Source organism: Castanea sativa, chromosome 6 (assembly GCF_040712315.1).
Source record: "Castanea sativa cultivar Marrone di Chiusa Pesio chromosome 6, ASM4071231v1".
Lineage (NCBI taxonomy): Eukaryota > Viridiplantae > Streptophyta > Magnoliopsida > Fagales > Fagaceae > Castanea > Castanea sativa.
In genome coordinates, this window is record NC_134018.1 from 56,143,351 (window position 1) to 56,170,833 (window position 27,483).

The 27,483-nt window shown below is 34.8% G+C and overlaps 1 protein-coding gene and 1 pseudogene across 1 annotated transcript; both read right to left on the reverse strand.

Annotated features, from left to right (window-relative positions):
* Positions 1-5,443: 5,443 nt before the first annotated feature.
* Positions 5,444-8,678, reverse strand: LOC142637899 (heat shock cognate 70 kDa protein-like; annotated as a pseudogene).
* A 5,542-nt stretch (positions 8,679-14,220) lies between these two features.
* Positions 14,221-27,423, reverse strand: LOC142638982 (K(+) efflux antiporter 2, chloroplastic-like). The gene is made up of 21 exons (XM_075813061.1): positions 27,119-27,423; positions 25,068-26,801; positions 24,352-24,535; positions 24,162-24,252; positions 23,651-23,787; positions 23,498-23,557; positions 23,296-23,415; positions 22,773-22,841; positions 22,184-22,249; positions 21,421-21,510; positions 20,781-20,885; positions 20,579-20,707; positions 20,000-20,209; positions 19,398-19,547; positions 17,864-17,917; positions 17,678-17,736; positions 16,959-17,025; positions 16,710-16,886; positions 16,543-16,599; positions 14,811-14,885; positions 14,221-14,628 (listed from the first exon to the last, which is right to left on the reverse strand). Exons 2-21 carry the CDS (start codon positions 26,693-26,695, stop codon positions 14,506-14,508), a joined length of 3,651 nt encoding a protein of 1,216 aa, XP_075669176.1. The 5' UTR covers positions 26,696-26,801; positions 27,119-27,423; the 3' UTR covers positions 14,221-14,505.
* Positions 27,424-27,483: the final 60 nt, after the last annotated feature.

Genomic DNA, 27,483 nt, shown 5'->3' on the forward strand with positions numbered 1-27,483 from the left:
AATGGGTTAATTGTATTGTACTCCAAATTATTTTTTATTTATAAAAAATTCTTAAGTATTGGACAATGGGTTATTTATTTATTATTATTTTTCTTGATGACAATGGGTTAGCTTAATTGTACTTTAACTATTGGTCCATTTAAATCTATTTTCTAACAAAAATTTTTATGTCACAATTTATTCACATGGCGAGTTGTGAGTAATGGAGTAAAAATAATGGGTCTATATGAGTCAACAATTCCACCAATCATAACTCACAATGTAAACAAGTTATGGTCCTAAAATTACAGTTTTTCTAAATTTTAATATTGAACAATGTACACCCAAGTTGATTAGTAATTAACAAATTGTTCATTACCTATTAGATTTAAAAAAAAATAGAAAATGTAATTTTAAAGGGGATTTTGTGTAAAAAAAAATGGACACACACTCAAAACCCCCTTTAAAATTCCACATCCAAACAACCTAGTTTAATTCAAAGAGAAATCCACATACAACTTATCAATTGGGGGATGGGGGAATCACAAACAACCCAATTATATTGCATTTAAATAATAAAAATCAACAAATTAAAGAAGAAGATAAAACTCCAATATATCATTTTGCTAAGCCAATTTGTACAAATCAAAAGTCAACAAATGCAATGAATTCACAGATGCTTCCTCCTAATGTATTGTAATTATCATAGAGCAAACGAACATTAATTGAAATTCTATTGTTTTTAAAATAAAAAAATTATTGCCTTATTTGTTTAGATATTTTTTTATTACATATTTTCCTTTTTAATCACTTTGAATGATAATCTATAAGTGTAATTTATAATCTATCATATATAATATATATATATATCAATATTGAAAATATGAATCTTAGTATTTATTGTTATTATGTTCTTGTTGAGACACATTGACGTAGTATTTCGGTTCATTATGGTCTACTTTAGTCAAGTTATATCCCTTTTAATCCAATTTGGTCCATTCGGTCCTTTCGATCCAGTTCAGTCTACTTCATTGCATTGCAGTCCAATTTAATACATTTCGGTCACATTCGGTCCACTTTGATCTATTTCAGTCCATTATGGTCTACTCAGTCAAATTATATCCCTCTCAATCCAGTTCGGTCCTATTCGATACATTTCGATCACATTTAGTCCAGTTCGATCCAGTTTAGTCTTTTCCGTCCATTATGGTATACTTCGATCCATTTCAGTCTTATTCAGTCCACTGTGATTCAGTAAGGTCCAATTTGGTCATTATGGTCTACTTCGGTCCATTTTGGTCCACTTCGGTCTATTCATTCCATTTCGCTCTATATAGGCTCACTTCGGTCCATTTCGGTCTTTTCAGTCCACTTAAATCCAGTTTTTTTCGGTCAAATTCGGTCCATTATGGTCTACTTTGGTCTATCTCGTCCATTTTGATCTACAGGTCGAATTAGATCCACTTCGGTCCTATCAGTCCACTTAGATCCAGTTCAGTTCTTTCGGTCCATTTCGTCCATTCAGTTCAAATCGATCCAATTCGGTCCATTTTAGTCCATTTCAGTGATGCTTTAGGGGAGGAGTTTTCCTTCTTTTCTTTTCTTTTTTTTTTAGAGAGGGAATTTCAACTTATGGTACTAGATACAATTTCCAACTACACATTACATTATTAACAAAATATCTTGCTTTATATAATAATTGAATGTGAAATGCATTATGTTTTCTAGAAAAAAAAATTACAAAACTTAAAACACCTTCAAATAATAAATATAGATAGCTTAATTTAGAAAATATAATATATTGTATCAATCACCTAATTTTAAGAATTTCTTAAGACTAACACTTATACCCATCTACTATTTTCATTTTTCATTTTTTTAAAAATTGTCAAATTTTTGGGTGCATCTCTCAAGTTTGCAACTAGTATACAGGGAAGGAGCTAGGACTTGGAGTTAGGGTGGGCAAAAGTACAAACAATTTTTTTTTTTTTTTGAAACTCCAAATAAGTATTCGACTAGAAGAGAAATGCTATGTCCATAATATTTTTATAACAAATTGTAAGCAGTAGGTTATTATTGGTTGTTATGAGTGGGTAAAAAAGTAATTTAAGTTGTGGATTCAAATTAGAACCAATAACAACTTACCGCATGTGATTTGTTGTGAAAATATTGTCGACGTAACACTTCTCAATTTAGAAAGTTAAGATTAAAAAAAAAAAATAATTGGGTGTCTTGTGTGTTGTTAGATGTGTGTGGGTGTTCAGTTAGACTAGTTAGAATTGGCTTAAGAATTATTTTATCTTATTTTTTATTTGTTTCTTGCGTGGGTTTGTTTTCGGGTACTGTTTGGGCTTAAATTTGTTATTAGTAAATTTTATTTTTGAGCTTGTTAAATTTATTTCAGATTTTAGATCAATAAAATTTTTGATAGCCTTTAAAAATATTAATATTATTGTTGAGGGAGGCAAAGTGCAAATTTATTGAAACAAATTGTTAAAATTAATACACATACATACATACATACATACATATATATATATATATACACACACACACACTAAAAAAATTTGAAAAAATTTGGGGCCGCTGCCCCCAAGTCCATGTATAGTTCCGTTACTGCTAGTATATATATTTTTGTTGACTTCTTGACAGTATGCACCTGAGCTTCAGACTCCTCACAAATTTAAACACCACCACTATTATTTATTTTCTAAAAAATTTGATTTTGGCTTATTTATGTCCTCAATTTTCTGCCCGATTCTTAGGTAGCCAATCATTTCATGCGACATAGGTATCCGTATGTATCATTACTTACAACTATTCTTAAATAGTTTTATAGTGCCATTATTTTTAGCAAATGTATGCATAAAAACGTTGGATTTAGCATTTCTGTCTTTAGAGATTAGTCAGCAATCAGCATATATATTAGAAGCAAAGAGAGTGAGGAAGAGAGGGATAGGTTTGCTTGCCAATAAAGTGGAGAGAAGTGATAGCAATTAGCATTTAGCAAGCCCAGAGACCACATCTACACTAAGAGAGTTGTCTTCACCTATTCACATTATGATCTTATGATCTCTAAGACTCAACTTTTATTATATTGTATATAAAATTTATACCATTTGTTTTTACGAGGTAATCACATTTCGTCTTATTGTATATTGTTTAATACTTTATTTTGAGAAAAATTAAAACTTCTTAAATGAAAAGGTCAAATTACTCCAATTGAAATTCCCCACCAAATGTCATAAAAAATTTGAAGTCTACCCTTTTTTCTTTTCTTTTTTGGAGAAGTACTACATAAATTCTTCAATTTGAGACCTTACTAAGGAAATTCTAATTAATAAATTTGATATCATTTTCCCTTGTCAAAAGTGTTATCTAAATCAAGACAATTTCATATTGTTAAAAAATATTAATAAAGGACATATATATTATGACTTGATGTGTTATCTTTTCATATTGATGTGTTGTCTTTTCTAGCTTTTCATTTATTATGACTTGCTTGAGCATGAAATGTTCTTCTTTCTAAATAAATGCTAGTTTAATAAAAAAGTTTGCTCTTACACATCAAAATAGTCCACGTCACTCCAATATACATCACATTTTTTTTTAATGAAAATATCACATATTCTTTCACCACGTGGATCACTACCAATTTTTCTTTTTTCTTACAAATTTTTAATATTTTTAATCCCTTAGAGCATCCACATCAGTGGATGGATAAATGTGTATAAATGTGCAAAATGAAAAAAAGTCATCAATTTTACACATTTTAAGCAAAAAAGTCTCTACATCAGTGCCTCTAAACTCATCTATAACATACACTCTGCTACAGTACCGTGTAAATTTACACGGGTACTGTAGTAGGTGTATTTGATTTTTTTATAGTTTTTTCTCTCTCCTCCCTACTGACTCTCACCTCCCTCTCTCTCTCTCTCTCTCTCTCTCTCTCTCTCTCAGACACAGCACAACTCTCTCTTTCTCTCATCTCATCCATTTTTCTTCCTCTAGCCGCCGATCGCCATCGTCGCCGATAAGAACAAGGTCGAGCAAGCCAAGTCGCCGGACGGCCATCGCGAGGAGGTGGCGGTGCTACGAGGCGTCGATCTTGCTCCGATTCGTTGGTTGTTGTTTTTTTTTTTTTTTTCTAGTTTTTGGTTGAATGTGGGTGTGGGTTGGTGGGTTTTGATTATCTTGCCGCCGATTGGGTGGGCGATGAATGGGTTTGGGTGTGAGTGAGGCTCAACGGATCGGTGGGTTTGGCTCGACGGATCGGTGGGTGTGGTTTGTTGAAGGATGGGTGTGGGTGTGGCTCGGTGGGTGTGGTTTGTTGAAGGATTTTGTTGAAGGGTGGCTGGCTGGGTGTGTGGCTCGACGAAGAAGACGCAGTGAGGGAGGGAAAGTGGCTCGACGGAGAAGACATAGTGAGGGAGACGGAGAAGATGCAGTGAGGGAGGGAAAGTGGCTCGACAGAGAAGACGCAGTGAGGAAGGGAAAGAAATAATAAAAAATGTAAAAAGAAGGAATATTTTATTGAATAAATGTGTAGAATAGATAAACTGATGTGGGTGTTTTGTAAAAGTGGAGGTGTAAAATAGAAAAAGTATGTTTTTTCGTGTAAAATAGACAAAATTTGAACGAGCTGATGTGGTTGCTCTTACTCCGTCCATTCCTTAAAGCAGGAATGGCGGCATGGTTAACTGCTAAAAGAACATTACATTTTTACAAAAACTTCAATATTAGAAGAGATAAATTCATTCCTAAAAAAAGGAAAAAAAAAAAAAAAAAAAAGAAGATAAATCTTATGATTTTTTTGGTGGTCTGGAGCCCAAGGAATTTATTTCACTTAATGTAATTTCATACCCAAAAAATATTAGAGGTACTATAGAAGAGCCTCTATTAAAAATAAAATATTTACAATATTTTTTTTTAGAATAAAAATATTTACAATATTGTTTAATTTATTATTATTAAAATCTTTGCTGGCTATCAAAATTCTAAATAGTACACATTTTTTTTAATGACACGTGTAACCTCTCTAAGGTTGGGCCATTTGAACCCGCTCTTATCAAATAAATCCCAAATGCACGAAAAACCCACCTAGCCCTGTGCATCATTTGAGTTTGGATAAATTCCCAGCTAGAGGTTGAATTTAGGACATTTGGATTTACAACTCATCCTAGTGCGCCTCTTAATCACTAAGGCAACACATTGGTATTTCGATTACTTTATCAATAGTAATATTTAAATCAACACACACACACAAATATATATATGCCATCAAAAACATAAGGTCATATGTAAACCTGTTAAGAGCACATAATTTTTTTTTTTTTTAAAGATAACATATAAACGGAGTCTATGCCTGCATTTATGGATAGGTGCAAAGAAAGTAAGATAGGTGGTATTGAAATTGTAATTACAGATGATAAAAGAGAATCAATAACAGCTTTGGCAAGGAAAATTCCTATGACACCAAACTCATAGGTGATGGAGAGTATGGCTATCAAAGAAAAGAGTTATAGCGGTTATTAATAGAAGGCGACCTTTCCACAAATAAGACATCATGGTTAAAGACATCCTTTTTTGGAAGAAACAAGTCCCAGCTCAAGGCTTACACTAACCAGTCGAATGTGTAACAAGGCTGCCCATAAGGTTGCACAATATGCTTGTAAAATTCTAGACTTGGAAACTTGGTTGGAAGAGCCACCACCATGATTGGAATTTGGAGGCTATAGTCTATCAAGAGAATTATTGTATCACATTCTCTACTCCTGTCACAAAATCCAAGCTCCAAATACAGTCAAGGAACGTTCTCTCTCACCACATTGACCACAACTAACACACTACAGGAATTCCTAATTTTCTAAACTGTGTCAAAGGGCCAATGTTGTGTGTGTTTGGGTTGCTTTGTGGCTGGATTTTGGTCACTGAACAAGGCGAAAAAATGGTTGGTGTCGTTAATAACTAGAAAGAAAACACTAGAACAAAAGGTTTTAGACACAATTTAGTCAAAATAGGAACACTGGTGACTCAAATTTAGAGTAGTTGCCTACAAACTCTAATGGGATTGCAGATTCTCTCGAGCCAATTCAGCTTGTCTTGATATTGTTTTAAATCCACAACCCGGATGTCATCTAACGACCATTGAATCACATGTTCAACCGCATCTTTAATATTTTTCAGAACTTCAGGGTCAAGCAAGGTGCCAATCATCTTGTCATTGATAGCATTTCTCATGTCATAGGCATAGTTCTCCAAATCCAACTTAGCCTTAACCTTCTTCCTGTGCTCATTATCTTCATCCATATATGTCTTTGCATCACAGACCATCCTCTCAATCTCTTCTTTGGACAGTCTTGACTTTTCATTGGTAATAGTGACCTTCCTTGTCACACCAGTGATCATATCCTTAGCAGAAACATTCAAGATACCATTGATGTCAATTTCAAAACAAACTATTACATAAGCGGCACCCCTGTGTGCTGGAGTAACAGGAATCGTAATTTCTCCCAACAAGTTGTTATCACAAGATCTTGCTCTCTCACCCTCGTAAATTTGGAACCATATAGAAGTCTGGTTGTCAAAGACAGTGGTGTAGTCTCTCTCCTTCTTGGTGGGAATTGCGGTATTCCTTTGGAATCAAAAGATACATCTCTAATCCATCAAGCTCTACACCGAGGGACAGAGGGGTGACATCTAAGAGTGTTATCTCTTGAATTTTCTCATTACCCGTTCTGTTCAAGATTGCAGCTTGAACAGCGGCTCCATAAGCCACAGCCTCATCTGGATTAATGCTCTTGCAGAGCTCCTTCCCATCAAAGAAGTCCTGCAACAACTGCTGCAACTTGGGAATTCTGGAAGAGCCACCTGTAAGAACAACATCATCAACAAAACTCTTGTCCATCTTAGCATCAGCCAAACATTTTTTCACAGGCTCGATACACTTCCTGAACAAATCAATGTTGAGTTCTGCAAATTTAGCACGATTAATAGTTGAAAAGAAATCAATACCATCATATAAACAATCAACATCAATGGTCGTCTCAATTGCAGAAGAAAGAATCCTCTTTGCTTTCTCACAAGCAGTTCTCAACCTCCTAACAGCTCTAGAGTCTCCACTAATGTCCGTCTTATGCTGCCTCTTAAATATTTCAACAAAATGCTCTACCATTTTGTCATCAAAGTCCTCACCTCCAAGATGTGTGTCTCCAGAAACAGCCTTCACTTCAAAGACACCCTCTTCAATGGTAAGTAGTGAGACATCAGCAGTACCACCACCCACATCAAAAATCAACACATTTCTCTTGCCAACCCTACCTGCCATCTTGTCAAGACCATAACCATTGGCTGCAGCAGTTGGTTCATTGATTATACGCAGGACATCCAGGCCTGCAATGCCTCCAGCATCCTTTGTGGCCTTACGCTGAGCGTCATTGAAGTAGGCAGGGACAGTGATAACTGCTTTATTCACAGTTGTGTCTAGGTACACCTCAGCAATCTCACGCATCTTTGTTAGGACCATAGACGAGATTTCTTCGGCAACAAAGTGCTTCTCTTCTCCCTTATAGTTCACCATGATCATAGGCTTATTACCAGGACCTTCAATGACCTTGAATGGCCAAAGTTTGATATCTTTCTGAACCAAGGGATCACTGAATCTCCTGCCAATCAACCGCTTTGCATCTGCATAAACAGTAGAGGTTAAAACCATTTGACAACAAAGAAGTACAAGAAGCAGCAAAATTCAGGAATGGAAGTGGAAATTTTATAGCTAATAAATATGTAAGCCAAAAAATATATATCAAAAGAGCTGTTGATAACATTGATATTTCACATTAAAGTTTTAGATTTGATCACTGCTGATATATAATAAAAGTTTGGAAATATTAAACTGAGAGCCTTAATTGAAGTTTACTCAACTACAATTACTAAGCAAGTAATATCATGTTTCTCATTTACGCACCAAATCCTAAGAAGCTATTACTAGCTGTTGCTGGTGGGTAAAATTGTTGTGGACATAACATTTCTTTTACTAAGCCATGTGATATGCCATAAAAGTTGGTATTTACTATTTAATGCCTAATCAATACACGTAATGATTATTTGAACTACATACTTGGTTGTAAATTTAGCATAACTAACAATAGAAAGAAGACAAATTGCACGTGACAAAGATACAAATTATTACAATTCTTAGTTATTACTAGATTTTTTTTTTAACAAATTATTACAATTCCCATAATTTTCTTAAATTTCATTCCAACTTCATCAAATATAATTCTCAAAATATCAAAACCAAATCAAACTAAAAATAAAAAAGGTCACGGTCGGTTAGGTTGGGTCAGAATGGTTTTTTTTTTTTTTCTTATAACTTTAAATCTAAACCCAATCCAACTCGAGGCTAACACATCAATGATCAACCTACACACAAAAAAAAAGAAAAAAAAAAAAAAGAAGGTTTGGAGAATAGGATGATGAATACCAAAGATGGAGTTGGTAGAGTTTCTGGCGACTTGGTTCTTGGCAGCATCACCTATCAATCGTTCTTTGTCAGTGAAGGCAACATGGGAAGGTGTCATTCTGTTTCCTTGGTCATTGGGTATTATCTCTACACGATTATTTTGCCACACTCCCACGCATGAGTACGTCGTCCCCAGATCGATACCTATTGCAGGGCTCTCTCCTTTGCTACCCATACATTCACGTCTAGAACAAACACCCTACAGTCCAAAATATCTTTCCAATTCTCTGTCACTGAAAGAGATGTACTACAACATAGTCTATATCAATACGTAGGGCTCCACTCTCTTTTACTATTTATCTTTTCTTTTTGGTAATACTCTTTTACTACTATTTATCTTCGTTTTTCTTTTTTTCCTTTTTTGAGTCTTTCAATTTTATTTTATTTTTTCTTTTGAGTGGCTTTCAATATACTCACTTTGTAGGACTACTATTGAATCTGGAGATAGGTATTAATATTTTTTTTAATATAGATTCAATAGGTATTAATATTTTTTTTAATATATATATATATATATATATATATATATATATATATATATCTGTACGTAATTCAAACAAATCTTGTCCTTTTACGGTAGAGGTTTCAATTCAAAAATAAAGTTTTTTTAGGTTAATTCATTTACCCCTTTTCCAAAAAAAAAAAAGTTTAATTCATTTACCCTGATTAAAGTGATATAATTATTTTTTAACAAAGTATATATAGTCAATACAAGGCGAAAACTCGGAGTCAAACATAAAAATATGCTTTTGAACAAGCTTGCAAAGTATATGAGACTCAACCAAAGTTTGTTTAGGTTCATTCATAAAGTATATATAATATTGTATGTTTATATTTATAAAGTTCAAGCTATATTTATATATCCTTGGGATTGGATTATATAAGCTTATAAATAAGTTTATAAGATATCAAATTATTATTTATAATATAGATAGTCCATTTATAGTAAAATTATGTAGTATAATATTTTGTGAATGTATTTTTTAATACATTTGATTTTTTCTTGACATCTTCATTATATGTTACGTAAGCTTTTAAACTCCTCACAAATTTACACATTACCACTATTTTTTTATATATAAAAAATAATGGATTTTGGCTAATTTCTGCCTGAATTTATTCGCGAAAGTGCTCAATTTCTCTCTGGCAGTCAACTTCCTTCACCTATAAAGTTACAAGAAAAGATAAACATATTGAATTTGATTCTTTGGCCTGCCAATCACTTCATGTGACATCAATATCCGTATATTTCATTAGTTAAAACTATTTTAGTTTTGTATAGTGCCATTATATTTTTTAGCAAATGCATGCGTACTACAAACGCTGGATTTAGCATTTCTGTGATTTGAGATTAGTCAGCATATAGTATGAGTAGGAGCAGAGAGAGATGGGTCCACCATTTGATAATATGCTTTTAAACCCGTCTTCAATACATTTTAAGTTATAATAATGCATGTTTTGGTACTGCCAGTGAACGTGGTGGCAAAGGCAGCCTTGGATATTATAATGCATGTTTTAAGTGAGGTTGTTGGTGCCTATGAACATACTTTTTGAGAATATGTATTTTTATTTTTATTTATTAATATATATATATATATATATATATATATATATCATCTCCTTCTTTAAGCATATTATGCATTTATGTATATATTTTTTTAAAACAAACTATACAATGTTTTCTGGTCAATCATAATGATATGATGATTAAAACAATTTCCATCTTAAAACAATATGTCAAACTAAACCAAAAATATACCGTATATAACCATGTTCAATAGGAAAAAACAAAAAAACCAAGAGAACCTGTTTCGTAATGTTGTTCTAGTAATATTGTTTGTATTTTTTAGAAATACGTGTGAGTGAAAAAGTGTATAAAAATACATTTAATATTGTTTAAAAATGAAAAATTGTTGTTTAAATTGTGGTACCAAACACCCCCTCTTTTCTTTTCTTTTTTCCAATACATTTCCTGTGCCTCATATGGGTGGGTTTACAGCTAAAAAAAATAAACAATGATATTAATTGCATCACATTGTCATTATGTTTTGTTGGTAGTTACCCCTCACATTTTTATTTTTTGTTTCCAAATTCTTACTATGGTAATAACATTGTTACTGTCTTGTTTTTGTGTTTTTAATTTTTCTTTTTATAAATTTTTTGGCTAATTTCCATGGTAATAAGATCACATGCATATATTTTATTTAGCAACTATTTCCCCCTCTTTTATAAGAGGGACGGACCCAGGATATAAATTATCGAGGGCCGAAGTATTTTTAAAAAAAAAACTCCAAATAAACATCCATATATTATTAAAAAATTATAAATACGTAAAATCGTTATTTCTAAATGCATTAAGACGAAATCATTTACCAATAAAGACAAACAAAAACAAAATAATGTTTTTTTAATCTTAGGATGGCTAGGATTTTTTTTTTTTTTTTCTATTGAAGTTAGAACATTCACATTGGTAGTGCTAAATATTTTAACTTTTAGCACTCAAAAAGTTATTTTATCTATTTTACCACCTCACTTTACAATACATTCAATATCAAATGTTCCATTTTTTTTATAGCTTCATTTTAAATAATATAAACAATTCATTAAAATAATAAAGGAAGCGAGAAAATTTGAATTTTTTAATTGAAAAAAGATATATAATCTTAATAAAATATTTTATTTTATTTTTAACAACTTGCTTCAATCAACTGGTATTTATATCAATTTACTATAATTGCAAAAAATTTAGCTTTAACTTCTCTAATAACACACGATTTTTTGATTCTTTAGTGGTTGTTGATGCTCATTTTTGCAAATCCATACCCAAAAGCCTATGAGGTAGAAAGCCCAATAAGTTGCAAGACGCAAAAACCCATAGTGAGGAAAGCCCAATGAAAAGTAAGGTCCAAAGAAAGAAGTAGCGATCTATAGCAGAATACAAATCTACCGCAGAATACAGCTTTGCCGCAGAATACAGTTCTCTGGCAGGATGGTTTCGGCAGATGAAGATAAATTGGGTCCAAGACCTTTTTGATCCATTCATCATTATTTGGCCCACAAAGGCCCAAATCCTTTTGTATAAAAGAGATAGGCATGAAAGCTAATATGGAGAAGCATGGTGAAAAGAAACAAGACACAGCAGAAAGTGTCAGCAGCAGGAATCACGTGAAGGAAAGAAAAGTCAAACCCAAGGAAATGACAAATGCAGCAGGAAACGCATGATGAAATAAGACAAAAAACACGCAGCAGGACGAAACAAAACTAATCTGCTATTGCAGAAACAGCGTGGGAACGAAAGAAGACAAAAACAGAAGGGCCGAAACACCACCAACCTATACCCAGCCAATACAAGGGAGGTGGGCCCACGGTCAAGGAGATTCAGAGAGTGTGGTTTGGTGGTGGGGGGAAAAGGGGGTCTATAGTTGGTTTCCTGCCATAACTTCTTTTGAGAGTATACCTTGCTGGGATGGTATCTTACACAAAAGAAGTAATAAATGGTTGGGGCCATCTGATGCATGTCATAGAGCTAGGTAGTGAGTTAGCCCAATGAACCTAGAGATAGAGGTATACAGCAAGAACAAACAAAAGGGAATTTTGTCTTGAAATGAGTAATGGTAGAGCAAACAAACTAAGCAATGACAGTGGTCAAGGCAACCAATGGGTCAGTGGGTAGTCTTGAATGGATGCCCACAACGAACCAAAAACAATTGGTGAAGCCCTAAGGGTAAAAGGGAGAAATCCCATTAAATTAGCTCACTATAAAAGGAGAAAGGGAGAGTAAGCACGGGAGACCCAATGGGAAGGGGACCCAAGAGAGGAAGCACCTAAAGAAAAAGACCCAAGTGAGAAAAAAACTTACGACAAGAGAGTAGTGAGGAAACTAAGAGTAAAAAAGAACGAAGAGAAAGAAAGAAAGAAAGTGGTAAAAAGAAGAGAGAAAATGCGGTTGGAATAGGGGCATGCAACAATAGACCATCTTTTCCCTCCCTCTTAGCAAACCCATTCTTTGAAGTCTCCAAAAAGTAATAGCTAGTAGCCACTTAGGCCTATTCTCCAAAATGCACAACTTTGATGGCAGGAGCCTATAACAAGGTTGTTCAAGTTGGGATTTGAGTTCTTTCTTGGTTTACTTATTCTATGGGAAGATTTAATACTTGATTTCAATTGCAAATATATTTGATTTCTCTTATTATAACTTATATCTACCATATTTAGTCATCCTGCTGTAGAACGTTTTTATTACATTTGCCGCATCAATTGTCCTGCTATAGAATCTTTACTTGTTGTACTAGTTATTCTGCTGTAACGCGTTTTTATTATGTTTACCGTGTTAGCTATTATATTATCTAAACCTTTCCTGCCAAAACTTTCTTCTTTATTTTTGTTATTACGTGTTTTACTTTTGACCCATTGTCCTGTCGTAAGTATATATATACATATATCTTGTTTCTCATGTTCTGTGCATACGTATAAGTATATTTATGAATATATGTATGTATATATTTGAGAATATGCTAACTCATGTAAGCTAACACTTGCTTGATTGGTATTTTCTTTCGGTTTTAAATTTGTTTATGTGCAGGAAGTAGAAAAATATTTCTGTAGAAAATGAAGAGTAGTCATTGACAGCAGACAACTTTATTGCACAACAGAAAGCTTTACAGCAGACGGCTTTAATACACGGCAGACAGCTTTATTAACACAACAGAAAGCTTAACTGCATGGCAGACAGCTTTATTAGCATAGCGTAAAGCTTTATTAACACAGCAAAAAGCTTAACTACACAACAGACAGCTTTATTAGCATAGCAGAAAGCTCTATCGTGCAACAGACAATTTTACTGCACCGCAGATAGTTTTGCTGCACAGTAGAAAAGTTGGACCTGCGGCAAAAACTAGAGAAAAGTTCCTTTTGCGACAAAAACAAGGAATAAGCCCACGGCAAACAGTTTTACTATATAATAGAAAAGTAAGACCTGCAGCAAAAACTGGAGAAAGGTTCTTTCTGCAGATGAAACAGAGGATATGCCCACTTTGCAGTGTCTTCCCTAGAACTTGGACTCATCATTAGCGCACAAGTTGGACTAAAGAGGGTTGCTATTGGACCGGTCTCAACTCCTTAATCCAAAAAACTTTGGGCCTAGTACAGTAGGAAGCGACCCAGCCCAACATTTGCAAAAATGGCCCACACAGTGGTAAAATAGTTTTTTTTTTTGGCTAAAATACAATCACTATTGTGAATATTTTTATTGTTTTTGTAAAATTTTTTGGTTGGATAGTTACTATTTGGGTGAGGTTAGTTAGACTTAAATGTGGAGAAAAAGAACCTAGGGTTTTGGAAGGGGCCTAACTATAAAAATAAAAAATATTATAACTAAAAAAAAATTTGGTCTGTCCCTGCTTTTATTGATATCGCACATTGCATTTATAAAAATAATAATTAAAAACAATAAACCCTCATGCTTCGCATGCACCTGCCACAAGAATAAAGCAATGTTTTAGGTGCATCTTCCGTTCTGGATGGGAATTTACTGATGAATTGGTTGAACTCCTCCACAGCACTTACAGATAGCCTATTACCTATCTCACCTTTCATCTTCCTGTTTCTCTATAACTCTTCTTCAATTCTCTGAGTCTGAACTGGACACTGAGATTCCAAGTCATAGCCCTTTTTCTAATCCTACGTCTTCGTGGTAACTAAAAATAACAGGATGATTATATAGAAACGAATATCAGTAACAAGAAGGAAAGGTGTCCCGTGTCCGTCTAAAACAAAAACTTGAATGACAACAGTATATAAAAACTTATCGGGAATTCTAGAAAAAAAGAAAAAAAAAAACAAAAATGATTAATGGAGAGTATGTCTGTGTTTTTCTTTTCAGTATATATCTGTACAATTTACAAAAACATGTAATCCGCTGTACAGTTCTTCATGTTTCTTCTTTTTTCGTTTTTTTCTTTTTTCCTTTTTCTAGTTTTTTTCCCTACTTGGTTTATATTTCTCTATATTGCCAGCGTCCCTTCTGTGAACAGGTTCTCATCTGAGGAATCTGAGGATTGAGTTTTGGGCTTTGGCACAACCCGAGAAAAACCATAACCAAGAGAACTTCCACTAGATTCACATAGCTGCACAAACAAAACCATAAATTATAAGTATAAAATATATCCCTTCATACAGTCAAAAATTACTTATATTCCTTCAGAAATCACTCTTATATGAGACAAACAAAGTACATGGTTCTGCATTTCCTAGTCAAAGGCATACTGAATATGGTATATATATATATATATATGGGGAAAAATATTACCTCAGTCAGCTCTGAAAGATGCCGGGACCTAAATTCATTGATTGTCGCTGCAATTTCTGACATGGGTAGTTTTGCCTGAAGGGAAACAAGAAAAGCTAAGATGAAAGAAACATGCTAGCCAGAAAGAGACATTTAAGTATTCATCTTCACGACATTGTTGTCTTAAATCTTACCTTTTTCTGTAGGGCTAAAAGAAGACCTTTTCCTCTCTTTCATATTTCAAACCACAGTTTTGTTCAGTGACAGCAGTGTGCATGCATTGTATAAAACAGGTAGTACCCATTGCACAAAACTCCCAGTTTTTGCAGGGTTCAAGAGAGGTGATATTATGTGTGCATGTGTGTGCACACGTGTGGGTATATACACAAAGCATGTCTTTTAACATGATTCAATATATGTTATTATTTATTATATAGTAATATCTGTATGTAGATAACCTTCCTGTGACTCAAACAAATATTTTCTTTCATAAATTGTTCAGTGTTTGCTTAAGAAAGTGGAGCTGTACATTCATTTATAGTACTAAATTATCTATAATTAATTTTGTACTAAATTTCCTAGCAATCTATCTTTTTATATACACAGTTAAAACAATCACACAACCCCCCCCCCCCCCCCTTTTTTCCCACCTTTTTATGAAGTTTTTGTTTTGACAATCTTAATGGCTAAAAATATGTGATCTCAATCTAGAATCACCTTAGAGGGAGGTAATATCTATTTATTTAGGTTCAAATCTTTGAAGCTTTCAAGGGCTTTAGTATCCATAGTTTCAAGTTTCAACATTTGACATTATCTTTGGATCTTGAATACTTTTTCTCTTAAAATATGCATCAATGAGGGATGATTTCCCCATAATTTACTTATACCGTCAAATAAGAATATCAATATTCGATAATATAGCCAACTTAAAAAATTTGTGAAGCTCATTCTACTTTTAAGCTACTTCAACGTAATTAATGTTATTTAAAGTGGAGGCTTTTGCGTTTAGAAGAGAAAAGGTTTTTAAAGGAATTTCCTAATTTATTCATGGAGGCATATGCTTTCTATTCACCTTATTTGAGCGATGTTCAAATAACACAAAAAATAAGGCGACCAAATGACATATTAGACCTTTGCCAAGAGCCTTATAGCTCAATAGCAATGTATACTCTCCTTTATAAAAAGAACCAGGGTTCAAATCCCCCCTCCCCCAATGTCAGCTCTATTGTATCAGGATAACCAATACATCTTACAGTAAGCTTAAGTCCCTCTTAGCACCAACACCCCCTCTCTCTCTCTCTCTCTCTCTCTCTCTCTCTCTCTCTCTCTCTCTCTCTCCCTTATGCTAGAACCATTGCCCCCCTCTTAAACACACACAATCTTGAACTAATAGGCATGAACTATCCTACCCTGTATCATAGAAAACTGATACTTATCGTTGGACCATCAAACCCAAAACCTGATCAATTCGCTCATTTATCAGAATGTCAATATTAGTAAGAGAACTGTGGGTAACAGCTCCTTTCCATGAGGACAGAATCTCTGCACAACTGACAAGAAGGGAATAATATCTCCTCTCCATCAATTATAAAATATGAAACTCAATTAACTGCATACAATTGCCATCACCCCAATTCGTTGCACATTGCATGCCATCACTCAACAACACAAAAAACATGACAAAGCACCAATGAAAAACCAGTGCTTATCAGCAGCTAATTATACGCACTATAGAGACATTCAAGTTATTTACCTGAGCAAGAACAGCGGCTGCTAACTGTAGACTTGGTTCCAAGGTCTCTGGGACAACCTGTAAGTTATTTGAAAGCATGAGCTCTGTAGGAAAGATGAAATCTAGAACAACCTTTCCTCTTTGTTCTGCTTAACTAATTGATAGATCATGGGCAGAAGACAACTTACAGCTGTAGCCCCCGCCTTTTCCAAATTAAGGCCATGATCAACATCATGAGCACGGACAAAGGTCTTCACATTGGGGAAATACTTGCTCAGAGCCCAAACAGTTCTATAATTTGCACCAGGGGTATCTAGAGTTATTGCAGCTGCACATGCTCTCTCAGCACCAACCTTATGAAGGACCTAGTAACCAATATAAAGCAAGTCAGATAATGAACCTGCACATATAATACTTTCTGATACAATTTGCCATACCTCTCGACTGCCAGCATCTCCAAAAAAAACAGGAAGATCCAGGGCACGTCCAACTGCCACTCTCTCACTGAAGACAATAGAGAACATAAGTGAAAAATCACACTCACTTTTTTGCCTTTTCTTTCAAAGTTGTATTCAGTCAAGGTTTTAAAGATGTTACAGAAGAGCATAGTAAAAAGAGCAATTTGAAAGAAGAAAAAAATTTGCAGTCCTCAAATGGTCAGTCCTTGTTATTTACTTTCAGCAATATTTTATTTGGCACCTACTTGTTATAACATTTCAGGCTAAAGGAAATATCACGAAATATTATTTTTTGAATTTGCCTGCATGTGAAGATATAATGTTCTCAGATAAGCTTTGTCATGCAGACACATAATTGACTGTGACATATAGTTGGCACATATATGCTATCAAACCAACACATTTAAGTCAGAATTCTACTTTAGCAACATTATGAATGTATCCTTTTTTAATAGAGAAGACACAAGTCCACACAATCCAATTCCCAATACTTCTTTTTATTGGTAACATACAAACCCAGTGGGTCTCGAACTCACAACCTCACCTTCCAGTCCACCTTGCTCTTACATGGGCAGAGGGGTTCCATTTGAGCTAGAACTCATTGGCAACCCAATACCACATTAGCAAAATAATAATTAATAGTCCTGGAAAAGCAACAACCAATATAATGCTAAGAGATTTAACAGTTAATTGGTTACCTCCTTACATCAAGAGCAACAAATGGAATCAGTCGCTCTGAAAGAAGCTGGGCAATGATCTGTGAACCAAAAGAAGATAAAAAGATGGTGCTGTTATGAAAGCTCGTATGTTTTTCTATATAGTAGATTTGTGACATCAATGATTTAAAACAAGTTTATTAAAACAACTGCAAATTATGACTATACCTGGCCAACCCGTCCAAATCCACAAATGATTATGTGATCTTGCAAATCGTCTGTCTGAAAAATAAAATCAAGACTAATGACTTAATACATCTATATAATTTCCATGCCAAGCCTGTCAAACAGATAACATATGGACAAATAATATGACTACTGCAGTCACCATCTTAGAAAAATAATAATAATAAAATTGTTAAATTATCGATTCTCCTAAAAGCTTGAGCTATTAGGATATGGTAAATTTAATCATTTAACCATATAATTCTAACACTCCCCCTCACATGTGGGCTCAAACTCCCTATTAACAGATGAGGCCTAACACGTGGGATTTTAAATGGGAGGTAAGGGTAAAGTCAAGGATCAAACTCAGGACATTTTGCTCTGATACCATGTTAAATTACTAATTCCCCTAAAAGCTTAAGTTATTAGGGAATGGTAAATTTAATCATTTAACCATATAATTCTAAAAAACATCAAATGCATCAAGGGTGAATTACATGAAACATAACAGGAGAACATGCTACTATTTGAAATGCAAAGATTAAGAAAAATAGTCAGATGTCAAAATGTTAGGTTTTCAAAAATAAAATATAGAAAATGATAGAGAGCCAATCAAATTTCCAGATCTTGAATGGGACAGACAGCCCAGCCCACGCATATATTGAATTACTGTTAGAGCCCATTTGTGTGGCTGGAACTATTTAAAGCATGGAAGTTGTGAATGGCCAGTGACTGTCACTAGCATACCTCATAAATTAAAGGCAAAAAAAAAAAAACAAAGGAAAACATAAAAGAAGGAAACTTTCTTGTTAAAGTTGGATATATCACCCTACCTACTATCAAGAAACTAATCCAACCAACCTCCCAATAAGATTATTCAGACACAAGTGAAGATCACCAAACAATAAGTACCATCTCTCTTTCAAAGAATGGTTAAAAGTTTTGTGGTCAGAACTTCAGTTAGAGAATCTCTGATAAGTACAATAATTCCAGTTCATTACTTCAATGAACTAGTACCAGCAACAAGCCAAGAAGGGAATTTTACCCAATATATGGATCTCAATTAGATTACATATCGAGTACTTTCATAGTGTACTTTTAGTGATTTACAACAGCTAAGGACATTTGAAACTACAAAAGGGGCATATGCTTCTGTAAAGAGGATGCAAAAAAAATTTCCACAACCTCAAAACAAAGGCATTTAGGAGCAGATCAAAACAATGCCATAGCAATGCAGTTAAGCAAAATAGTCAATCAGTCAACTTTCCATTATTTTGGCCCCTCCCTTAGCACTTAATATAGTTAGATTACATGGAATCAGTAAAATTTCGTCTTCTCAAGTATATGAAAATCACTTAAATGTATCATACTGGTCAACAAATGACTGGACTCCTGAATTGCAATTCACCGAATCCATTAATTGTAAACTATTGAAACAATATATGAAGTTATGAACTGTTAGTGATAATGCCCAATTTAGCTGAAACTTCACAATCTTTGCAACCAATAGCAGTGTTTTCTCATATTAGAAATTTACCTCACTCTCAACAGGTAATAAACTTCGAACATCATGCTGCTCAAATCGAGAGGCAATTAACTGGCCTCCAGCAGCTAGCCAAGGTGTGAGGGCCATTGAAATTCCCACTACAAGAAACAGCAATGATGATAACTGAGGAGACATTATACCCTGCAGAAAATTCCAGTTAGAGAAATAGAACTTCTGCTAGCAAGGATATCATTTTTTTTACAGAACTTGTATTATTGACAGTCATGAAAAAGAAAACAAACTATATTCCCTTATCTCAACTAGTTACTCTCTCTGCTAGCCTTTTTTTCTTTTTTTGTGGAGAGGAAAAAAAAAGAGGGGGAGGGGCGGGGAAGATTGAGGGGATGAAGATGACTAGGCTCATCAGCAATACAAAATATTCTTCAGCAGAAATGAGACAAAAAACTTAAATAGCCATACCAAACATCTAGGATCCTGTCCAAATATTGGAGATGGGCTACTACGAATCTAGAAAGTATACTGTTGACAGTAACATCCAGGACACAGTTGAAAATTGTAGTAAAGCAGGATAAACTGTTAAATGCAAACAACTATTCTTGCAGATAAAACTTCTAGTTTATGAGAAGGAAAACCTGATTAACAGCTTCACCAAAGGCCACAAATGCAAATTCTCCACCCGGCGCGAGAAGAAGACCAACTCTTATTGCAGATATGATTGAAATACCAAAAATTCTACCAACTAAAGCAACTAATAACATCTTGCCACCAATCAAGAGTCCCAATGACCCACTAATGACCGGAAAATTTGAAACAAGAAGTTTTGGATCGATAGACATGCCAACCTGAAAATCACAAAATGATTTCATCAAGTGTACGTAACAAAGCGTCACTGCTCAATAAACTAGCAATATCAATGGGCTCAAATCATAAACAATGTCCCAGTCAAATATCCAAGTAGCATTCTTCTAGCTGCTGAAGTGATAAGTAGTAAGAGATAAAAGTACCAAAAATAACCAAATGATGCTTTACAGGCAAATGGCCAACAGGCTGGAAGATATTAAGCAGTACAAAGAAAGAATTTTATGTCAAATTCACATAGGAATTTATTATCTAATACAGATGATCAACAAGTAGCTTTATCATCAATAGAAACAGGGCTTATGGAATGCCCAAAATAAGGATCTTATAAAATGCCAACATAAAGTACCTACCGTCATGAAGAAGAGACCCAATAAAAGACCACGATATGGTGCAATATCTGACTCAACCTGTAAGGAAAATTCAGTTTCTGCAAGAAGTAAACCTGCCAAAAATGCTCCCAATGCCATGGAAAGCCCAGCCTGTGCTACAATAAGGGAAGTTTGTTACTTAAAGATAACAAAATAAAACAATTAATAAAACGCAGAGTCATACCCTCGCTGTGAGGAGACTAGTCCCCAGAATAACAAGAAGCGTATTGGCAGAGAATATCTCTGCATTTTGATTTTCTGCAATTTGCTTATAGATAGGTCGAAGCAACTGCAAAAACCACAGAAAAGGAAAACAAAGGTTATACAAAAGCTGTTTTCATTATATGAAAATATCATAAAGATAAAAATTAGCAGCCAGTGTAATCAAAGTGCTAACAGAAAGACAACCTTCCCAGAAGTCATCTTATGAATAGGCACAAAAAGGAGAAGTAATCCTTGTTTTATTTAACAGTTCTAAGAAAAAATTTTAGTGACAGGATTTTGATCCAAATCATAATTCATACATCAATAACCCAAAGAGGTACATTTTTCACTTGCAAATCCCAAATTCCCAATGGTTCAACACAATAAAACTTATAAAAGAAAAAAATGGCTCAACAAATTAAAAAGAAGCTTTATCAAGATCTTCTAAGATAATATCTAATGGTAACAAATAACCCCATATCAAATCTACAAAATTAATTCTGACCTTTAGCATTTAATGGATCTGTAGAAGATTTAAGTCATGATATAATCAGAAGTATCCACTGAAAAGTAGAGCCAACAGCCAATGTCATATTAATCTCAGAGACATCTAAACTTACCAAGCGTCCACCAGCAATTATGGCAGCAATGGCAACTACCGCCTTAACAGCAGCCAGTCCAAGAGCTTCAGCAATGGCTTGGAAACCAATCTGAAAAACAACAGATAATGTTTCCCAGATTGACAGAATAAGTGGCACGAGAATGCATAGCCATGTCAAAACCAATAATAACAGCAACAGCTACAGAAGCAAGTACATAATGTCCTGATTTATACTTCTAAAAGAATACATTTATTAATCTGCATCCTATGATCAACATCAAACTGAATGTAGAAGGATGGACCTGGAAATTCAGGGTTGACCTATGAATACCACATGCTTATATAAGGAACAACAGCAGAGGTTGCATGTAATTCCTGGCATGTAAACATGTATGACTGAAAACAAAAACATCCACAAGTCTCTACTTCCCTTGGTAATGAAGCGTAGATGCAGTCCCAACAAAGTTCTATGGAGAGGGAAAGGTAAACAGAGTTGAAAATATTGGATGCAGCTAATAAATTGCCTTGACTTCACCATATTTTCTTACGGTTTCATCTGATTGCTCATCACCTACATTTAGCCCTAAGACACACACACACACACACAACCCCCTATATATATTTATACCATAATGGTTTTAACTACATTTGATCAGAACATATTTGAATCATGATAAAAGTACTAATAGTGCCTCAGGGGAAAAGATAAAAAAAATCATACATTCATCACCATATTTGACAAAATGATAAAACAGAAAAATAAAAGTACAAGAAAATTTTACCCCTCCTTTGGATGAATTAGGTGAAATAAGAGGAATGAGTATCAGTAAAACCACAACAGCCAAATCCTGAAAGAAACAAAAGAAAAGGAAAACAATTCATTTGAGTCAAAGATTCATTTTTTTTCCTCTAAGCTCAAAATTAAGGAAATAATTCAAGGAGCAAAGAGTAGCTCAGGCAAACACAAGGAATTTATGTCTACACATTATTTTGAAAAATCAGGGCTACATGGAAGCTAAATACAGTCTAAAGAACCTTTTATACCAATAATATAAAAATCATCTTAAAAAAAACAACAAAATTCTTGTTAGGTTTATCTGGTAGGATATTGATGCATAGGGTGCACATATGTTAATTTTCACAGCTCATTACGGTATCATGCACCTTTAGGTTTTAGATTGGTACTATTATCCAAGCTAACTGTGAAGATACACACACCAGTATGGTAGAGAAAGCGACATATATGTCAACAAGTAAGAAGCAATTCCATCAGGCATATTGACTAAATAAAAGAGCTGCAATATCTTGCACATGGCATTTGCTTCCACACAAGATGCACTTAAAAATAGAATGTCAAAACTGTAGAGCAACCTGGAAAAGCAAGACAGAAAATGTAGCACGTCCATGTCGTGATGTGCTCTCACCTCGCTCCTGCAACACCTGCAAAGGAACTCAACAAAATTTGATTCACTTATCTATTAAATAAAAGCGTCAAATAGTAGGTTCCTGCAGGTTTGAATGATTTAGAAACAGAATTCAGTGATGAGTTCAACAAGGGGCATCAGAGGCAGTGATGAACCACATGGGTATGTAATAATGGATCAAGTAAGACAAGTGGTTTTAAAAGACTATGCAAGACATCAGACATTGGAAACATGTAAGATGATTCAAAGAATGACTCGGTCTATTGGATAGTATAAGACATTTTAGGATATTACACTAGTGAAATCCTTTAGAAGGCTTACATCACAATAGGTATTATTTTATTATAATATCTTTTTCATAAAAAATAAAAAAAAGGGAAGAGGGGAGGGGGGCGGGGTAGAAATCCTAGTACTGAAACCGGAATGTCTTGGAAATGGAAGCAAGATTTCACACTATAGTTACCTCTTACCTGAAGGACAACAGCTGTGGATGATAATGCCAGGCCATTCCCAACGACAATTGCAGCAGGGCCAGGCTGCCCACAAACAAAATGAGCAACCAAGCCAACCACCACCGCTGTCACTAAAACCTGCATTTGTTATGCATATTAATAATCTAAGGTGTCACCAGGCACAAATAATAACCAAAAAAAGATTATATTTCCCAATCACCTGAGCAGAGCCTAATCCAAAAACATATTTCTTCATGGAACTTAACCTTTCAACAGAGAGCTAAAACATTGAGTTCAAAGCTTCAGTTAATTCTTTTCATGAGGACACATAAAATGCGAAGGCAACAGCAAGACTTATAAAAATAAACCCCACCTCAAGGCCAATATTGAACAATAAGAAAACAACTCCAAATTCAGCAATTGCCTTTGTCCCATGCACATGACGAATAATCGAGAGACCATAGGGCCCGATCAAGATGCCAGCAGCCAAGTACCCAAGAACAGGACTTCCTATACGTTGCAGCAGATAAGAAACACCATAATGTAACAATATATAAAATTTTGGCATCAAATACTAAAAAAGAAATAAAGGCCCCATGATATGTGTGCAGCTGATGATCAGGTAGGTAAAGGACCAGTAACATTTTTTGTCATCAGAATCATTAAACTCCTAAATCATACCACTTCGGGCTAAGTTCAAGAAAGCAGATAGAAGACAAACAAGGAAAGAGAAATATAAGCAAAAAAGCTTTTTGATAATTAATGGATTAAAAGTTCTGTTCATTGATATATGGAATCTTGCACTAAATGCATCCAAATTCTTAAACTCAATAATGTAAATAAAAATTCCAAGGCTAGTGAAAGGTATATAGGAATTCAAATACCTCCAGGAATTTTCTGAAATATAGGCACAAATATAACACTAGCAAGCAATAACCACAACATGTCGAACAGGGAAGCTTCCTCCTCATTCACCTAAGAAATAATTGAATTGATGGTCAGATCACAAAGCGTTAGATATGCAGGACTTAAGACCAAAAGGCAGAAGTAATGAAGGGAAATATGATTGCATGCCTCTTGATGAGGAAGTGTCGCAATCAGTTTTTTAATTCTCTTCGGTAGTTTCCGTAATTGATGAACCAGAGGCTTTGCACTTGAGGAAACTTCTTCAATACCAGCTTCAATACTAGTTGTGATGACATCTGGAGGCTGAAGCAGCTGAGCATTCCTCTCTGCTCGATTAGCATAAAAGCTGACCCTGTGATAAATTTCAGCATCTTGTGATCAATGGAAGATCAACTTTTACACTGTATGTAACACCCTAATGAAACAATCAAAACACAAAGTAGGCCTTCTGAAGAATTAAGGAAGAAATGCTATATAAATAAGCCATTCAACTATTGACTTCTTCCTTTTTTATTCTTTTAACAAGTAAAAACCTTATTAGAAAAAATCAAGAGGGCATAATCCAAGTAAATGACCCAAGAATTATACAACAGAAAAGCACAAATCGGAAAACTAGAAATATGAAGAAATGATGAAACTGGCAAGATCAATTTTATTAGAATAAAAAAGAGTCTGTCCTAAGTACCAACACATAACATTCGAAAAGAAATGAACTTCACTCTCTCAGAGTTGCTTAAAAACACAGAAATGCAATGCCATTAGATCAGATGATTCATGAACGCAGACAATGACATATTATCCATCAGTAAAACAGTATTACAGGAAAGAAAACAAAAGATTCAGTGATAATAAGTGAAACAAGAAGTTGCAATTCTCATACATACCCTGCTCCAAATAGCAACAAACCAACAATTAGCTTTGGCCATTGCTTCCTCGCAGATTCCATGAGACCCTGGAAAACTGATGCTGGTGTGAACTCGGTCCCATCTACAGTAAACGAGAAAAATGATGCAGAAAAGAAGCGAGAAGATTTCTTCAATAATGCCTTGGGAACATTAGAGGGTGAAGTCTCCTTCTGTGTGTCCTGCCTTTTCATTTGAACCACAGTCTTTGATTTTTCAGCTTCTAGTTCAGTTTCTTTAGTAGAGTCCAAACCTAACTTTCCATTCTCATGATCGCTCAGCTCATCATATTGACTCAAGTCTTCAGAACTCTGTTGAGACAGGCTATCTGGTAATGGCTTGACAACCAAAGAATTACCATCAAGTGGCACATCACTGTCCCTTTCAACAGAAACTTCATCAGAAACTCCTTGGAACACATTCTCCTCCTCAACAATAACCTCATCACTCAAGACCTGTCCTTGGGTAGTTTCTTGAGAATCAAGATAAGAACCAGACAGAGATTTCTCTGCCCTCCGTAATGCAATCTCTGCATCATTCACACATTGTGTGGCCTCAAGTTCGAAGGCAACAGCTTGCTCTGCCAAAAGCATTATGTTCGCCACATCCTCCTCTGCTTTCAAAGCATTCAGCTGCGCCTTCTCTGCAACTTCATTCAACCTGTCCACTTCCATCTGCAACTCTTCCTTCTTACTCAGCAGGCGTCTCAACTCAACCTCACAATTTGCCAAGTTCTCCTGACACTCCTTTATCTCTTCCTGAGCAACTAAAAGTGCTTTCTTCTCTTCATCAAAATTATTTTCCCCATCACTCTCTCTAGAACCTTCCAAAGAATCATTCCCTCTTTTTGCAGCATCCAAAGATTCTACTGCCACCTGAAGCCTTGCCTCAGCTAATGAAAGAGCCATTGTTGCTTTTTGAACAGCTTCCTTGGCAATACACTCCTCATGCACAATCTCTTGAACAGTATCAAGGGTATAATTAACATCATTCCAAGCACTTGCAGCGTCGTCCTGCGAGGCTATTGCAGCTTCTGATATTTTCTGAGCCTTTTCCTCAAACACAGTACTATTAAGTCGTGCAGCTTCTAGTTCTCTTATTGCCTTTTGCAACAATTCCCTCAATTCATCCAGACTAAGCACCTCCACTTCTTCTCCCCGTACCTCTTCTTCTCTAGAATCATTTAGCTCACCGCCATCAACCCCTGGGCTCTCATCACTACTTTCAATGACCTCCACTTTTCGACCATTCCCATTTACATATGCTAAAGAATCATTACCCTGACACCACGACCGAACTGTTCTTGACCCTTTAAAAACATTGTCCAAATTACAAAATAAAGAACGTCTCAGATTTGAACTCCACAATTGACTATCAATTTCTCCTAAAGCAACCGTATTCGAATTGCTATAACCACTAGAAACAATACTCCTTTTCATCTTCTTACTCAAATGCGGTTTCAAAACAATTCTCGAATCACCCAGAAAGTTACACCCGAAACCTCTACTCTTAAATTGCAAATGCAAATCAAAACGATCCAAAGTCTTATAAATCGTGCCCTCACAGCCATGAAACGCACTAGGCTGCCCAAAACCACAGGCAATATCCATATTCTCTCAACCTTAGTAGTGAAACCAATACTCTACAGTGCACAATCTTTGACTTTACACGCTAAAATCCATTCACATACTCACTTTTTCCTCTACTCAAAACAACCTGGTGATTCAAAATTAAATTTAACAAAAACAAAAAACGAATAATCAGTACAACGCAGCCAATCCTCACTACTTTACACAAAAACAAAAATTTCCTTAAACCCTAAAAAACCACGTATACATGCAAAGCACAGTGATATCACATACACACACTCGCACATACATAAATACACGTATTCATACAATACATAAACTAAAAATGCGATTGAATGATGAATCCAATTTAAACAATATATTTACACATTCATGCGTACAAATACACATACATGCATGTAATACACAGCTAGATACATATGTAAACGAATGTGCTGGACTAACCGATCATACAGAGCAACTTCGAAGGATCAAGCTGAGAAAATCAGTGCCGGAGTGTCTGAAAAAAAATGACGGAGCTGAAAACAAATCGACTTGACCTTTTATACTCGGACTTTGCTTTTTAGTACTTAACGATTACAAATTTTTTGCTTATTATTATTTTTTTGGTCTCTGTAGCTTTTGCTTTCTCGCTCAACTTTCTCGCCGTTTGTTTGGAAGATGAGAAAGTGCGAGAAAATGAGAGCTAGCTGAGAAAATGTGGTTATTGGTGGGTTAGTTGTTTTTTTTTAATTGTGGGAGGAATTTACGAGAATGGGCTTGGATGCGTGATATTAATACTTAATAGTAGGTGACGCAGATATATACTG

Excerpts from the sequence above, each read along its gene's own strand:
- LOC142638982 (XM_075813061.1), bottom strand. The coding sequence starts at position 26,695 with ATGGATATTGCCTGTGGTTTTGGGCAGCCTAGTGCGTTTCATGGCTGT. Across the intron at positions 23,788-24,161 it reads ATTTCAGAAAATTCCTGGAG|GAAGTCCTGTTCTTGGGTAC; the intron begins GTATTTGAATTC and ends TGCAACGTATAG. Across the intron at positions 16,887-16,958 it reads GAGATGCTGGCAGTCGAGAG|GTCCTTCATAAGGTTGGTGC; the intron begins GTATGGCAAATT and ends ATTGGTTACTAG.